Source organism: Lactuca virosa, chromosome 4 (genome assembly GCF_052849685.1).
Source record: "Lactuca virosa cultivar CGN04683 chromosome 4, Lactuca_virosa_CGN04683_v6, whole genome shotgun sequence".
Taxonomy (NCBI): Eukaryota; Viridiplantae; Streptophyta; class Magnoliopsida; order Asterales; family Asteraceae; genus Lactuca; species Lactuca virosa.
Genome location: NC_136429.1, coordinates 462,793,958 through 462,809,555, shown reverse-complemented (window position 1 = coordinate 462,809,555; position 15,598 = coordinate 462,793,958). Strand labels below are relative to the sequence as shown.

The following is a 15,598-nucleotide window of genomic DNA, read 5'->3' as shown; positions in this document are numbered from 1 at the left end:
GCTTACAAACTATTGGACAAGAATAAAAACGTAAGCGATGACGTTTAAACAAGGGCCATTATTTAATTTGTTACATGTGGCCGACAATCTTGATAATTATAAAGATACTTTTAACAAGTGGTGGGGACTTCTTGAAGATTTCTGAACATCCAAACAACTCAACTTTTGAAAACCCGTGATATGTGAAATAACTTCACATACGGGCCCTTCTAGCTTTTGGATAAAGGTATGGATCCATGGGACGATTTCAAAGAGAAAACACGAGCTAGAGATGCTGACCCCTGAACTCCTTACACTATCAATTCATCAAAACATCCTTACGTACAAAAAAACAACATAAAAAAATCAAACCCCGACAAGTCCTTAGACCAAGAGTAACTCTTCAAAGGGCAGAAGACCATTTTGCCCTTCCCGAGACCTACCCCAACAGTTGACCAAAAGTCAACGAGTCAAAAAGTAAATGTCAACTTTCATTGACCTACGTGTTGCATACTCCAGCTCTACGCATGTCGTATAGCCTTATTTTAGAATATGGGTCCAACCAGGCTGTGCACTGCATAACCTTAAGTACGTCTTGCATACACCTCCAGATCCAAAACTTCATTTTAAGCACTTAATACATTAAGAACTTTCACTAAGTCTCAGATCTAATTCTTACTAGCTCCATAATGGATAAAGTTTCCAACTTTTTCCATTAGGTTGATCCAAACACCCAAGATCTAGTCTTTAAGTCTCAAAGGAACCAAAAATGCATTTTCTCAACTTAATCTATTAAGTCCAAGTCTCCAACCTTCAGATCTTAATCGATATGATGTTTAGATAGATAAATTTTCCAACTTTATCCATAACATGATCACAAACTTTCAAGATCTAAATTTTATGTACTAAAATAATCAAAGAGTGGCAAATTTGACAAATAACTAGATCTATGAAACTAATGAGCAACTTAGAAGCTTTTTACTCACAATAGTCTAGTTATAATGTAATCTTGCTAGATCTATACTTGAACTCTTCTTATATACTCTTTGCCACCACCTTGCTTTTCAAGATTTAACATTCCAATGGAGAAATAAGCTCATAAATGATGCCAAGGCTCAAAACAATTGAGAGGAGGCTAAGGTTTCTCAATGAATGATCTTAGGTAATGGAGGCTGGTCATGAGAGGGTTTCCCATAAGTTAGCACCCTTAAATAGAGCTCAAAACCGAAGATTTAAGGTTCTGATCTGCCCAAATTACGCCCTACGTAACATAAATTACGCCATGCGTAATCCATTAAACCCACATTATGCTTTTAGTTACGCCCTGCGTAATCCAAAAATCCCCAATTTCCACTTCAACATCAAACAACCATAACGTTTTTTGTTTCAATTTCGTTTTCGGCGTTTTTTATATGCATAGAAAAGTATTGAAGAGCCCCACAATCATATCTAACTACCTTTGACTTCAAACATATTGAACTAAAATCATTAATTCATGAAAGAAGTCTGAAACATCATTTTTCCCATTTTACCATTTGATTCCAAAACACAAACTAAGAGTTTGGATCACATAACCAATATTATCCACATTCAATAGGGTCTAAACCTTATTCTCTTGAAGTCCAATGCCTTTACTTGATCAATTTATTGTCCATAATCTCAAAATAAGAGACTTCTCGAAACAGGACAATACGTCAATGATTGAAAAGATCTGGATGTTACAAATAGATAAACACAAATCAAATCACATACTAGCGCTTATGAATCGTTTTTGTTAATCAAAAAACAATTTTATTACCGTATTTTCTAAATAAAAAAAAAATCCTGAACCAAACCAATTTTTAAACCTAAAAAACGATTTTTAACAAAGCAAGTTGTGGTTCCTAAATGCAGTTTCATCCAACTCAACACACTGCACAATGCGGTTCTTGGTACAACTTCAAGCCTTGTATTTTAGATGCTTATGATTGCGAAATCAAGGTAAAGTTGCTTACAATGATTTATTTTGTTATAGCATTTCACTTATGGTTGCTGGACGAAATTTGGTCTCAAAATCTATAGTTTTAGAGTTTTAGTTTGACTTTTACTGATTATCTCACAATAGAAGCAAGTCCAATATTAGAAATTAAGTTAAAACATCCCTTACTTATTGCCCAAGTACATATTCTTAATTCTTAAACATAATTCTTTATAACTATTTAGTCAATTTTATTCTAGAAACATTAAAAAATATATCTTAAGCGCAAAAGCAAATTTGGATTTGAAATCGGAATCTTGGAAACTAAAGAGTAAACCACAATCAATTGACTAATTCCATAAAATATGAAAAAAAGGAAGACCAAATTCTCATCATCATCATCATCATCGTAACATGGCATCTCAAAGAATGAATTAATTAATCAATAAAACACAATCGGATTTAGATTTTTCAAAGCCAAGATATGGAATTGATTCCAAAGTCTTTACCAAACTTCCACTACTGTAATACCCTTTCAATTTGCATGGGAATTAATACAAGTCCTAAAATCGAAAATTATAAAATTAATTACGCTCACTGATCTTTGTTCTTAAGCTAAATCAAGAGAAAAAAAATGAAAAAAAGATCGATTTTGATGAAATTAAGATGATTCTAAGATCAACCCAGAAGTTTCTGCTACAGAAAGAGCATGATTGTGATCTCCTTCGTAAGTAACAATCAACATGCTTGGATCATCCAATGCTCTCTCGACATGTTTCCGAGCTGGGCATCCTCTCACGCTACTGCACTTGTAGTATCCTCTGTGGATTTCAGGGAAGAAATTGAAGAAATTAGAGATGAATTCATGGCGGATTTCATGATTGATTCAAAATCTGTTGGGTTTTTTAAGGCGGAAATGACGAATTAAGAGAGTAATTTTACCTGGGATGTGGAGATCCTTTAATAGGTTTCTGGCCGTATTTTCTCCATGAGTAATCGTCCGGCGGAATATCGGCGAGCTTCATGCTAATTGCCTTAACCCTAATTACCCTCTTCATTCTCAGCTTTCTGAATTATAGAACGAAATGAGATTAAAATTGATAATAAATCGATATGTGTGAACTCAACAATTAAATGGGGGTTGTTCGAATTTTGAATTCTGAATTCTTACCTTCGTTTTGAACAGTGGCAACGGCCAGTAGAACCACCGCTGCACTTGCCGGAAGCGCCATTTTCCGATGAACTACACTTCCTTTTCAAACAAGAAGAAGAACACAACGGAGGCTTACCACCGGCGGAGAGTTGTTTTCCGTCGGAGTCTCCGGTCAACGATGACATAAACGAGCTAGCTCGAGAAACCGCAGGGGAGTAAGAGAAACTAATCGTTTTAGGCAAAGAATCTTTCCTCTGAAACACTGCCGGTTGATTACCGGTAGCCGGAGCCGCCGCAGGCGGCGGAGGAACAAAAGGTACTTGTTGTATAGGTGTTGGACAATAGACTTTATTCTCACCTTCATCCGAAACGACATCGTCCTGTTCGTGGTCCTTCATTATCATCTGATTATGATTCAGATAACCACCATGATTAACAGGAGCTCGTCGGAAACGGGCATGGCCGGTGAGTTCCCGACTGGGTCTTCCCAACAAAGAGATAACCCGTTTGAACTTGGTAACAGCGACATCGGCGACAGCTTTATAATCCGCCGGCGATTGGTTTTGTTGTTGAGACTGGGATTGAGAGAGGAGACGGATGAGCTTTTGGACGCTTTCAAGGCCGGAAGCAGCTTCTTGGACGGCGTTGGTTTCGTCGGAGGTAGTGTTTCTGAAGCCCATGATTAGATCTACGGCGGCCATGGCGGATTAGACCATGAAAATGGTGGTTTGCAGAGATAAGAAGCAGTCAAAATGATTAGATCGGCGAGGTAAATAGGCGAAGAGGGTGAGAAATGAGAAAAGTAAGCAGTGGGTGACTGGCATGTCGTTTTATCAAATCTGCTTAGTCAAAAGTTGGTATGAGTAAGATCCAACCACATAGTCCACCCCCTTTTATTTATTTTCCTAATTTTTTTTTACAAAAAAAAAAAAATAGTTCAAATTTAATTATCAGTAAAGCTTAATTTGGTTAAATTTGTTTTATGATTGTTGTCAAATATTTCACATTTTGTGAGAGCTTGTAGAAATTTTTTTTTATGAAATTTTAACTATGTATCTATTCTATATAATATTTGATATTTAGATATATAGAGATAACGTTTTATTGAACTGGAAAAAAGAATTTAGACATTACGATTAACCAAACTTTCTACAACTGAAACCAAACTCGCAGCTAAAAACCAACTCAAATCAAACTAAATAAACTTTGTTATAGCTTACTTAAACAAAATACCATTGATTAAAGATAGCATGACAAAACAGTAATATGAAATATATTATTAGAGACGCAAGAGAAGTTTAAGAGAAAGATGTTAGAAAAACATAACATATTACACGACAATAACCGAAAAATCCTGGTACTAATTTTGTGTATATAAATCGATGAAGGGGTGATGTTTTATGAAAAAATTATACTCTTATACATACAATTTCAAGTTGAGTAAACAAACTTTTAAGTTTCAACTAAATAATAAAATTATAAACATAACATGTTAAATATCTTAAGATCGTAGTCCAGATCCTAAAATTTGAGTAGGTTTTATTTCAAGATTGATCCTAATATGAATGAAATTGTTTTTCTATTATAAAATCTCAGAACTATAAAATCAATTTTTAAACAACCATATACTTTTGGACATATAACATGTAAATATTATTTGATTTGAATTAAAAGACATAAAAAAAAATAAATGATATTTCGTCAATATTGGACCCATTGAATTTTGTAAAATAAAAAGAAAGTAGAAAAAGAAAGTGAAAGCAAAAGGTCAAAAAAGGAAAAAGGAAGAAGAAATAATTGAGGAGAGGGGCATAGCGGATCAAATACGGTGAGGATTTTGAAATAATAAAGTATTAAACGGCCGATGACTAAATGTTTGACCTTTCTTTTCTTGTGTCGTTTCTATGCTAGTCAACCAAACGTTTCTAGCCGTTGGATTACGTAACTATCTGGATCAATTATATTTTATTTATTATATTTTTGCATTTACTTCAACTCTATAAAACAATAATAACGACAATAAGACTAGGGAAGGGCTGCGGCCCTGCCGTACTTGAATGCCACATCACAGGAACACATCCTCCTCTGGGTGCGGTAGAAGTAATGTGATTGATCCATTTTTCTTGACTTCTTATAATTGGTCTCTTTTATTTATTAAAATAAAAATAAAAAAAATACTCAAGTGTGCCACACCGATACCACTTATGGGTGTGGTATGGAAAAACACACTTTCGTGGTAAAGAGTGAGGTGTCGTCTATGTGACAGTGAAAGGAGTGCAATTTGTATGGCATCATTCCCTCCAACCTAATGAAATTTATATCGAGATGTTGGCAAACAAATAGCTAATATAAGAACATAAACACATAGCTAATATACTTTTAGTTGGTATTTGCAATTTTGTTTGAAAATGGGTTTATCTAAAATAATAATAATAATTAAATAATACTATAAGAACATAAACACAAAAAATATCTACAATATTTTTATTGTTTAAAGTGAACTATTTTGATATTCAAAAAAATAACTAGATAAAATGGCCTCTAAGTTAAAATGTTATTGGATAGTCAACTTTACTCATATTGCTATCTGAAATTTTTTAAGATGAAATCTTTGAAGATAACTATTTATCTATTCAGATGATTTGTATATTATATTTTTTTTTAAATAATAATATATGTTTTAAAATATTACATTATAAAATTTTATGTTGTGTGGGAATCATTATCCTATTTATAATAACTTTTACGTTAAAACTGTCCTATGACTTCATATTAAAATATAGAAAATTGATTATGGAGTCGTCAAAAAACATGTTGATCCTAACATTTTACAAAGTTTAAGAGAAATCTAATTGACACAATAAAAAAAATTTATTGTAATATTTTATTAAATAAAAATTTTATAATTATATTTAAAACTTAAGTTGATAAAATCATCTCATAAAATCCCTATTATGAAAGATCATATACAAATGTTCACTCATTAATAATAAGTTGAAACTGATACAAGCAATTTTCAAAAAGAAGACAAATAATCAGTGTATTACTATTTTCCAAACATCGGATTTCTAGCATTTTTAAAAGAAAATTCATTTATATTATACTTTCATAATCAATATGTTTAAGAAATGTGCCCTCAATCAAAATCAAATCCAAATTGTTTAATCTCTATTAAGTCAAGTTGTTGAGTGGCTTTTTATGGGTTCTAGAGTGGAACTTGAGGATTTAATGTAGTTTTTAGACGACTCTAATATTTTATATGCATGTGACCTTTGGGGTGGGCTTAGACGAGTGCATTTTATATATGTTCTTTATGGAACATCACCGTTGATGCTACATCTTTCTCATATTCAGATGATCATGTCGTCAAAATGTATGTGTTTCTCTAGGAGGTTGTTAAAACATGGCTCCTATTTCCCTCTAATATGGTTTGTAAATGTGTGTGTGTGTGTGTGTGTATATATATATATATATATACACACACACACACACATTTATTTTCGTATCTATTTTGTAATTCGACAGATGAATCCATTGATCACGTTTTTCTATCTTACTCCTTTGCTTCAGACCTCAAGAAATGGACTTTTACTTGATGCAGCTTAGACTTGAGGCTTCCTTCATCAATCGTCACTACGAATGCTTCTTAGGAGATTTTGCACGACTTCATCCAACAAAAAAAAGTTATTTCATCTCTTGGCAAACTTGGTGTTATGGTTTATTTTTAGGGAAATTGAGTAATCTAACCCTTATAAACGACCTTTTTGACAAAAATAACCCACGATTTGTTTTTTGGAAAAATGACCACTTGATCCGGAATATCGTGTTCCGGAGCACGATGTTTTGTTCCGGAGGTGTGCTCTGGAACACGATATTCCCGAGTATTTATGATATCGTTCCGGAGGGGTTGCCAGTTGGTGGGGATTAGGTCCGAAATCTAACACTCTGTACCTTCCGGACTGGAAAAGGGCATTCCGGACTAACGTCCGGAACGGCCGTATATTTCGGAGTGGCGTTCCGGAGAGATAGAATTAGGGTTTTTCTATGTTTTTCTTCCAAATATGCAATACATTTGTGTTTTAATATATTTGTGTGTTCGATACTTTCGAAAAATGTTTCGGAATGAGTACGTATATGAGTTTTTTCCGAGTTCCAGTTTCTAATGGAGGGCAATGGCAGCGTATCGACGGATGTATGCAATATCTTGCTCCGGATTACACATGTTTTGGTGTAGATATAACCAGTGATATCAACTTCGTTGGGTTAGTTACGTTGGTTGCTTCCAAGTCCAGGTTACATACAAATCAATTTCGTTTATCTTTTCAATGTCCTGTATCAAATATAGTTATGAAGATTCTTGACGATAGTGATGTTAGATATTTTATTAGTTTTTTTTACTACTATGCCTCCCAACACAGTACAATTGTTTGTTGTTAATAATGTTATGGATAGTGGTACTAATCGATTTCCCAGGGGAAATCGTTCTAGAAATGGTTCTTTCGGTGCTGGAAGTAACCAAATTTGTAACTTATTACCTATGAAAACCAACCATGTTCCTTCTTACATGGACCCTATACATGGGGGTGATTATATGTCTAAAGGTAAGGTTGTTGTTCATGATGATGCTAATGTTGATGTTGATGAATCTGCGAATGATGAGGCGAAACTAATGATGTTGGTTGATGATGGTAATATAGTTCCACATAGAGAGTCAGTGGAACATTTTCAGAGTTACACTAAATTTGACGGGGATGATCATGAAGATGAAGAAGAGGAAACTTATCCCTTACCACAACCCCGAAAATCATAACAGGAAAAGTTTCTTATTATTTTTTCCAATTCTAAAAAAGACAACCCACCCATTGGGGTATACCTGATCCTTTACAACTGCCGAAATTAGCTCAAAAAAATCTTAAAGGGGCCACAACACACAAATATAATTCCCATCTTAAGTTATTCCAACTCTTCAAAAATTAAGAAGAACTTAAGCTTAATTTAGGATTAAAAAGTATTAGTGAATGTTTCCAATATAAAGTGAAACAATATACAAAAGACAGGTTTGAAGCTATTTGCTATATGGATAATTGTGACTGGCGGATTAGGGCAACAAAACATAATACTACTGATTCATTTCAAGTGGTTAAACTATCGAAGAAACACACATGCTCAAACACACATCTACGTCCCCATCACCGACAAGCCAAGAAAAAGGTATTGTGTCACTTCGTGAAGGGCATATTAGCTGATAGTACAGGTAATATGTTGCGGGGGAAACAGATTCAACAAACTTTAAATGACTGTCTTTGTGTACATGTTTCATACTGGCAAGCATGGAATGCTAAAATGTATGCTCTAAATCTATTGAGAGGGACCCCTGAAGAAAGTTTTCTAAGACTACCTATATACTGTTACAACTTGGAGAAGAAGAATCCAGGGGCGGTTACATATATAAAGACGAGTAATGACAACAAATTTGAATACCTTTTCATGGCTATAGGTTGTGCGGTAATATATTTTATATACCTACTTCTTTATATTTAATGTTCATACACATGTGTTTGCTTTAGTTAGATTTTTAATTATTTTTAATGTTCGAGCGTTTCAAAGATGTTTGCGTCCTATTATTATCATTGATGGCGCACACCTTAAAGGGAAATACTTGGGCGCCATGTTCCTAGCAGTAGGCATGGATGGTAATAACCAAATCCTTCCTATTGCATTTGTTGTTGGGAAAAGTGAAAGTGGAGAGTCATGGATTTTGTTTTTATCAAGACTCAAAGAATGTATTAGGGACATGCCATCTTTGGATATAATATCAGATAGAGCCAATTCAATTGAAATGGTCATTCAAGTTGTGTTCCCGAATGCATATCACTGACTCTGTTGTCGCCATTTATTGATGAATATGAGAACAAAGATCGACAAGCAAGAGAGAACATAGATTTTGTTTTAGGAGGCTGCAAAGGCATACCGAGAGTCTGATTTCAAGGAAATCTTGAGTAGGCTACGCCGTGCACTAAACAATGATTGTCAGATTTGGCTAGACAGAATCAGTAAAGAGAGATGGGCAAGGTCGTGTTTCCCTGTGGTTCGGTACAATATTATGACATCAAATAGTGTCGAGTCTGTCAATGGTGGTGTCATCGACGTAATGCTGGAGGTAAGTGTTTCCCTATATTGTAATAGTTCAATGATAATTGTAGTGTAATTTAATGTGCATGACAACGTATACGTAAATGTTTGTTATAGCTGAAAGCAAAAAAGATGTCACTGAGTATGCTGAGAAGGTCATCGATGGGAGGATCAACAAATCATTGGGTTTTCGGGTATACCAAATTAATCAAATCAGATATGAGGTGACTAACCAAATGAAGAATGTTATAGTAAACTTTGAAAGTCGTCACTACACGTGTGGGAAATGGCAATTGTCGGATATACCTTGTACTCATGCTATGGTGGTATTCAAGGAACTAAGATATCAACACTGCAGTGCATGGGTGTCATCGTACTTCACAATGGAAACATATCGTTCAACATATGCAGAGGTTGTGTTTCATGTGCCAGTTCCAACTGAATACGAAGATCCCGATGAAGTTATGGTTGTTTTGCCACCATTGATGGACAAACGACAAACCGGACGACCTAAAAACCATAACTGTATCTCATCCCAAGGTGAAGGTCCGACTCAGAAAAAATGTAGTCGTTGCCAAAGGATTGGTCACACAAGCAGAAACTGAGAAGCTTCGTTTCCCACAGAGTCAAGAAAAAGTGAATCTTCAAGTAGGACCAAGTCAAGTGGCAAAAGTAATGTTCAATCTAAGAGTAGACATACTAGTGAAAAAGGTAGCCAACAATATGATATTGTTGATTTAAAAAACTTATACTGATGTATGTACGATATTATAATATTGTTTTAAGGATAAACTTTTTTTTGTTACATCTACAAAAGACAATTGTTTTAAAACATTAACAAAGAAAACCATAACTCAAACATTAGCGTAATATGCATCATCTATCCACTGGGCACTCTCAATCCACCACCTCGCGCACGCTCATGCACAGTAGGCTGCAACAACCCGTTGGGGAGGACGCTGCATAAAAAAACAATATATAAGGTTAATCGTAACTTATTTATGTCATATCAACTTATAAATTATAAGGTGGGCTAAACTACATACATTAGTAACATCGAGAATACGTTCACAATCAGGTGCATGCAAACGCCTCATCCTAGGGTTTGCAACTGCCCGAGGGATAACACCCGGTATAAGGGAACCAACAATACTACTGTTGGGAAATGTCTCTGTGACATCCCCAATTTCACGGTCAGAAAAGACCGATTTGTTTATGCTTTATTTGAAAATCAGAGTAGATTTTTAAAGAAATATGTTGCGGAATTTATTCCCAAAAATATGATAAATAATTTATCAAATCATTTCCGAAGAAATGTATTATATTAAAAACCTCGGGATGTCATTGTCAATACAGATCAAAAGCATAATGTGACATCCCCTAATTTCTCGGCCAGAAAAGACCGATTTAATTTATGCTTTTTAAAATAAAATCAGAGAAATCTTTTTAAAAGATGTTGCGGAATTGGTCCCCAAAACAAAACATGATAAAAGTTTGTCAAAATCTTTCTTTAAGAAATATATAATTTCCTTTTATATCAAAACCTTGGGATGTCATGTTCCGATACAGATCAAAAGCATAAACAAGGCATTATAAGCCTTACAACAGTTATTTATAACTACTGGCTATAATCCAAAATCACTCATCATCATCATCCGACTATGCTCGGGGTCCACTACCTGTAATTATAAAAAGCTGAGTGGGTCAGGCTTGGAAGCCTGGTGAGTATATAGGGTTTTCAACCCACAATAAATAAATTTATTATACTTAAACAACAATCAATCAACCAAATTACCCCAACCCCATTATCTTATTTATTTCTTAAGGGTTTACCCTAAGATTCAACTATCACTCCTTCCTAAGGATTCATCTTAAGGAATAGGCACAAGGTCACACCATCTCCAGGGTTTATACAACAGGTGCTAAGTCCATAACTCTCATTTATCGACAGTATTATTGACAGTATTCGCCCCTGTCATACATGTCCACATGTAACATCCGGGAATTTGGGTATATCTGTTTAACCCTTCCTCTTCTCCAAATTGTCAAGAGAAACCCCTTTATGGAAATGTTGCAAAGGAGTACGCTGGGCGTACTGAAGAGTATGTTGCGCGTACTCATTCGCTTTTAATAAACGCGGACTCCATGAAGTACGCTGGGCGTAACCGGCCCAGATGCAAAACCCTAATTTAGACTTGAGCCCTATATAAAGAAGGTTATGGCCTTATCCTCAGCCACCATTTGAGTGAGTGAAACCCTAAAAGAGAGCCAACCTTCATTCTAAGCTTGTGTGAGTGTTTTTGGAGCTAAAGTGCCTTTGTGTGTTAGTAAAGAAGAAGAGGAGATTCTTGTGAAGGCTAGAAGTTGGAGTGCAAGCTTGGATCTGAGTTCTACAAAGGGAGAAGCTTCACTAGGAGGTAAAAAGCTCAGAACTTTCCTTGTTGTTATGGTTGTGTGCTTCTTGGACCAATTTTAGGGTTTTTGGTCCCAAGCTTGAGGCTTTATGAGTTGATGCACTCCAGAGCTTAATAACCTGTCCTTTTAAGTGTTTCTTGTGGTGGAGAACCATAAAAATAAGGCCTTGATCGTGTGAATCTACCCATGCATGAGTTATGAGCACTTTGGATTAAGAAAGCAAGAGTTTTCATGTGTTGTGGCCTTATCAGCCATGCAAAGGCTTAAAGTTGTTAACTTTATGGAGTAAGAGATGTTAGGAAGTCCAGATCCAAGAGTTGAGCTAAGGTCTTAACGGGTTAAGACCCAGAAAATGGATTAAGCAAGCCTGATGGTACGCGCCGCGTAATTCCAGTACGCCTTGCGTACTCGGTTGAGGTGCCCGATCAGTTCCTTGAGTGTTTGGGTACGCTGAGCGTACCAGGGGGGTACGTCCCGCGTAACTCCTTCTGGGGCTTTTTGGGCTAAGCATTTTGTTGGGCCTTGAGTGTTGGGCCGGGAGTTTGGACCTCATGTAATAGAGTCTTGGACTAGAGAAGTGTATGTATGTGCTTTGGGCCTTTGGTTTGGACTTGCCTTTTTGGTTGGGATTTGGGCCGTGTGAGGGCCCATTTATTATTGGGCCTTGGTAGGCCCAATGGACTTAGGGAATTAATGGGCGGATAGGTGGTCTATCTTTAGACCCAATAAGTGAGAGGTTGGACTTAGCTCCTAATTGAGATTATTGTGGGTTTGGCACAGAGTTAGAGTCCGGTGCGTAGCAACAGTGATTATAGGAGCTGTTCTTCATCCAAGGTGAGTCTTCTCACTATACTTTACCTAGAGTTGTAATTAGAGTTATGTGACAGAGTATTTTGTATGCTTTTGCATGATGTGATTTCTATGTGATTTATGTTATGTATGTTACAGAGTTTACAGAGTTAGGACCGGAAGGTCCACAGAGTTAGGGCCAGAGGGCCCACAGAGTTATGAGACTGGAGGGTCCCACTGAGACACATTGACCAGAGGGTCAACAGAGTTATAGCCTCGAGTGGCTAATATGTGTTGTGTGTGGTATTTTGGGGAACTCACTAAGCTTTGTGCTTACCGTGTTATGTGTTTTGTGTTTCAGGTTTTCTCAAGATCGCGGGACGGCACCGGCTTGATTGTACACACCAGAGAAAGAGTTATATTTTGAGGATCCTGGATTATTAATGGAGTTGTGCTCTATAATTTGAATAAACGAGATTTTATACAATTTGTTATGAAAAGTATGAGGTTTTTTTAAATGAAAAATCTGTTTGAAAATTTACGGCGTTACAAGTTGGTATCAGAGCCTTGGTTTGAGGGATTCGGATGCACCTTCGGGTATATCTGGACTCAAACTGAGGAATTGAGGAAAATTTTCAAAATAAATGATTTTTTCTAAAACGAGCAAGAGTTCCTAAGAGAAAACGAGAAATAGCAGTGTGTACAATCAGCCAGAGCCCGAACGGTGATTTCCCAAAATACCCTTACCTTATGTGTTTATGAGATATTATGCATGCTAGAGATAGGCTAGGTATTTCATATTTTAGGACTAGAGTGGCCTGATTTGTGATGCCTTAGCCTAGGAGTTGCTGTTATCTATGATGCGTTTTCGAGTATGTGCTGAGTAAGAGTATCCAACGGGAATCCTTGTGGAGAGGGATTGAGTAGAGGAGTAATCTAGGAAAGATACCTAGATGAGCATTTGTGGAGCCTACCGAGAGAGTAGCTAGATACCCACGGGGGTAGAGTTTCAGAGTTCGGTGATGTCTTTTGAGTATGAGTAGAGCAAGTGGAGTTATCACCTAGAGCGGGTTTTACGTGTTATTTCGATGCCCGAATGTTGCTTGCTTCGTGCTTTGTGGAATTCCCGATGATGGGAGTCGGCTCCCAAGTGAATGTGACGATATTCAGGAGGTAGATGACTGGCATCATAAGGAGTTTCTCAGCAGCTGATGGCGGAGAAGTGTGAGAACCTAGGAAGAGCCTAGGAAGTGACCTTAGTCAGATGAGTACGCGGACAGAGTAGAGCATTTCGCTGGGGAGCGAGCACGCGTGTTGGGATTGGTGATTGAGAATGTTGAGCAGCTACTTAGGGAATCGGGAATGGTCCGTGTAAAGAGTATGGGTAGATGTGGCAGGTAGTATGGGCCCGTACTACTGAAAGCAGAGGACCCATACTCGATGCAGGGAGTATTCCAGACGTTCTAAGTAGCAGATCGAGAGGTGATGTCATGGTTCGAGTACCATGATTGGTAGCAGATCGAGAGGTGATGTCATGGTTCGAGTACCATGATTGGTAGCAGATCGAGAGGTGATGGCATGGTTCGAGTACCATGATTGGTAGCAGATCGAGAGGTGATGTCATGGTTCGAGTACCATGATTGGTAGCAGATCGAGAGGTGATGGCATGGTTCGAGTACCATGATTGGTAGCAGATCGAGAGGTGATTTCATGGTTCGAGTACCATGATTTGTAGCAGATCGAGAGGTGGCCGCATGGTTCTAGTACCATGACCCGTGACAGTTAGTGTTATTGGTTCTACCAGTTATTCCGTGGTGATTGGCTAGACCGAGATCAGATGTGAAAGAGTATGGGGCCAGAGGGCCATGATGAACGAGTTTTAATGGAGCATACCTTAAAAGGGGAAATCGAGTTAGCTCCGAGGGATTGTTGGTGACATGCCAAGTGGAGTCGCAAGACTCAGGAATGAGTAGAGATGGCGGTTATGGAGGATTATGGCATGAGTTGAGCAATCAGCCGATAGTGGAGATGTCATTTTCTGTGACCTGAGCGGTGCTATTTCTGTTCCTATGGGAAACAAGAGAGGTATTGAGATTTCCGGTTTCCATAGTTGGGGGTGAACCCTGTGGGGTAGCTTTGGTTACGATCTTTCATCAGAGTATTTGGGCAGTAGGTCTGCCGAGAGGTAATGTTAGAGCATGAGCAGGTTGTCATCGGGGACTGAGATGGTTAAGGACAAGGATACACCCTATTGAGCATAGTAGGGCATGTATTAGCTGCAGCGGCAGATGATCAAGAAGAGGATATTGGGGCGGTGGCTCTTATTGTCATGATGAGAAGTTTATGAGGATTTCATCGAAGATTCGGGGTATTTGGAATTGCTTGACCTCCATCGGGGAGATCATCGAGCATTGTGTATCACCTTCCAAGAGTAGGTGCGATGCTGTTAGTAAAAACAGTTTGTGGGTTAGATTGTTGGCGAACCAATTGGTGATGGTTCGAACCCTGAATGGGGGAGAACCGGGTACTTTTGAGGAGATTAGAGATTTGTTCAAGGGTGGTTAGAGAACTGGATAGAGAGGCCTGCGGTGTGGATTCCTGAGACCAGAGTTATTGGTGGTCAAGGGCAGGTGCAGAGTGAGATAGTGCATGTGGTACGTGTTTGAGAAAGAATGAGTGTCTCCATGGCAAGTGGCCATTGGTCGGAGACCTGGTGGTGGTTAGGAATCCTTCAAGGTTAAAAAGGTGAATTCGAGGTGGTTGGCTTGTGAGGTTAGTTCGGCGGTTGAGAGTTTCTAGTTCAGAGTATGGGCTATTATATGCAGTATGGGAAGGAAAGAAGTTGATTGAGCAATCAACTTCAGGGTTATTATGAGTATTCTTGCATGAGTTTTGAGCAATAGAGGAGGAAGTCTCGGATTGTCATCTTCGTGTTCTGAGTCGTCGGCAATTTCTCCGTGTTTTAATTTGGGAGATGGAATATTCCGGGGTATCCGAGTTTAATGTCCTAAATCTCGGATTATTTTGAGTTTGAGTTTGAGATGACAAGTGGTGCATCAGGTGTCTATGGTTTCGGTGGGGGCCCTTCAGCTAATTGACATCAAATGGATTTATTTGAGAGTGTGAATTGCAGCGAGAAAAAGAGGTTTTTGTCACGACGGTGGTCGTCCGAA

The 15,598-nt window shown here is 37.5% G+C and overlaps 2 protein-coding genes across 2 annotated transcripts; one reads left to right on the top strand and one right to left on the bottom strand.

The window, feature by feature from the left end:
• Positions 1-2,374: 2,374 nt before the first annotated feature.
• Positions 2,375-3,882, bottom strand: LOC145109164 (putative WRKY transcription factor 7). Its single transcript, XM_079046263.1, has 3 exons — positions 3,108-3,882; positions 2,879-3,004; positions 2,375-2,757 (listed from the first exon to the last, which is right to left on the bottom strand). The coding sequence occupies exons 1-3, from the start codon at positions 3,788-3,790 to the stop codon at positions 2,598-2,600; spliced, it is 969 nt and encodes a 322-aa protein (XP_078902389.1). The 5' UTR covers positions 3,791-3,882; the 3' UTR covers positions 2,375-2,597.
• Positions 3,883-9,325: 5,443 nt separating this feature from the next.
• Positions 9,326-9,826, top strand: LOC145106806 (uncharacterized). Its single transcript, XM_079043737.1, has one exon. It carries the CDS (start codon positions 9,326-9,328, stop codon positions 9,824-9,826), a length of 501 nt encoding a protein of 166 aa, XP_078899863.1.
• The last annotated feature ends 5,772 nt before the right edge of the window (positions 9,827-15,598 follow it).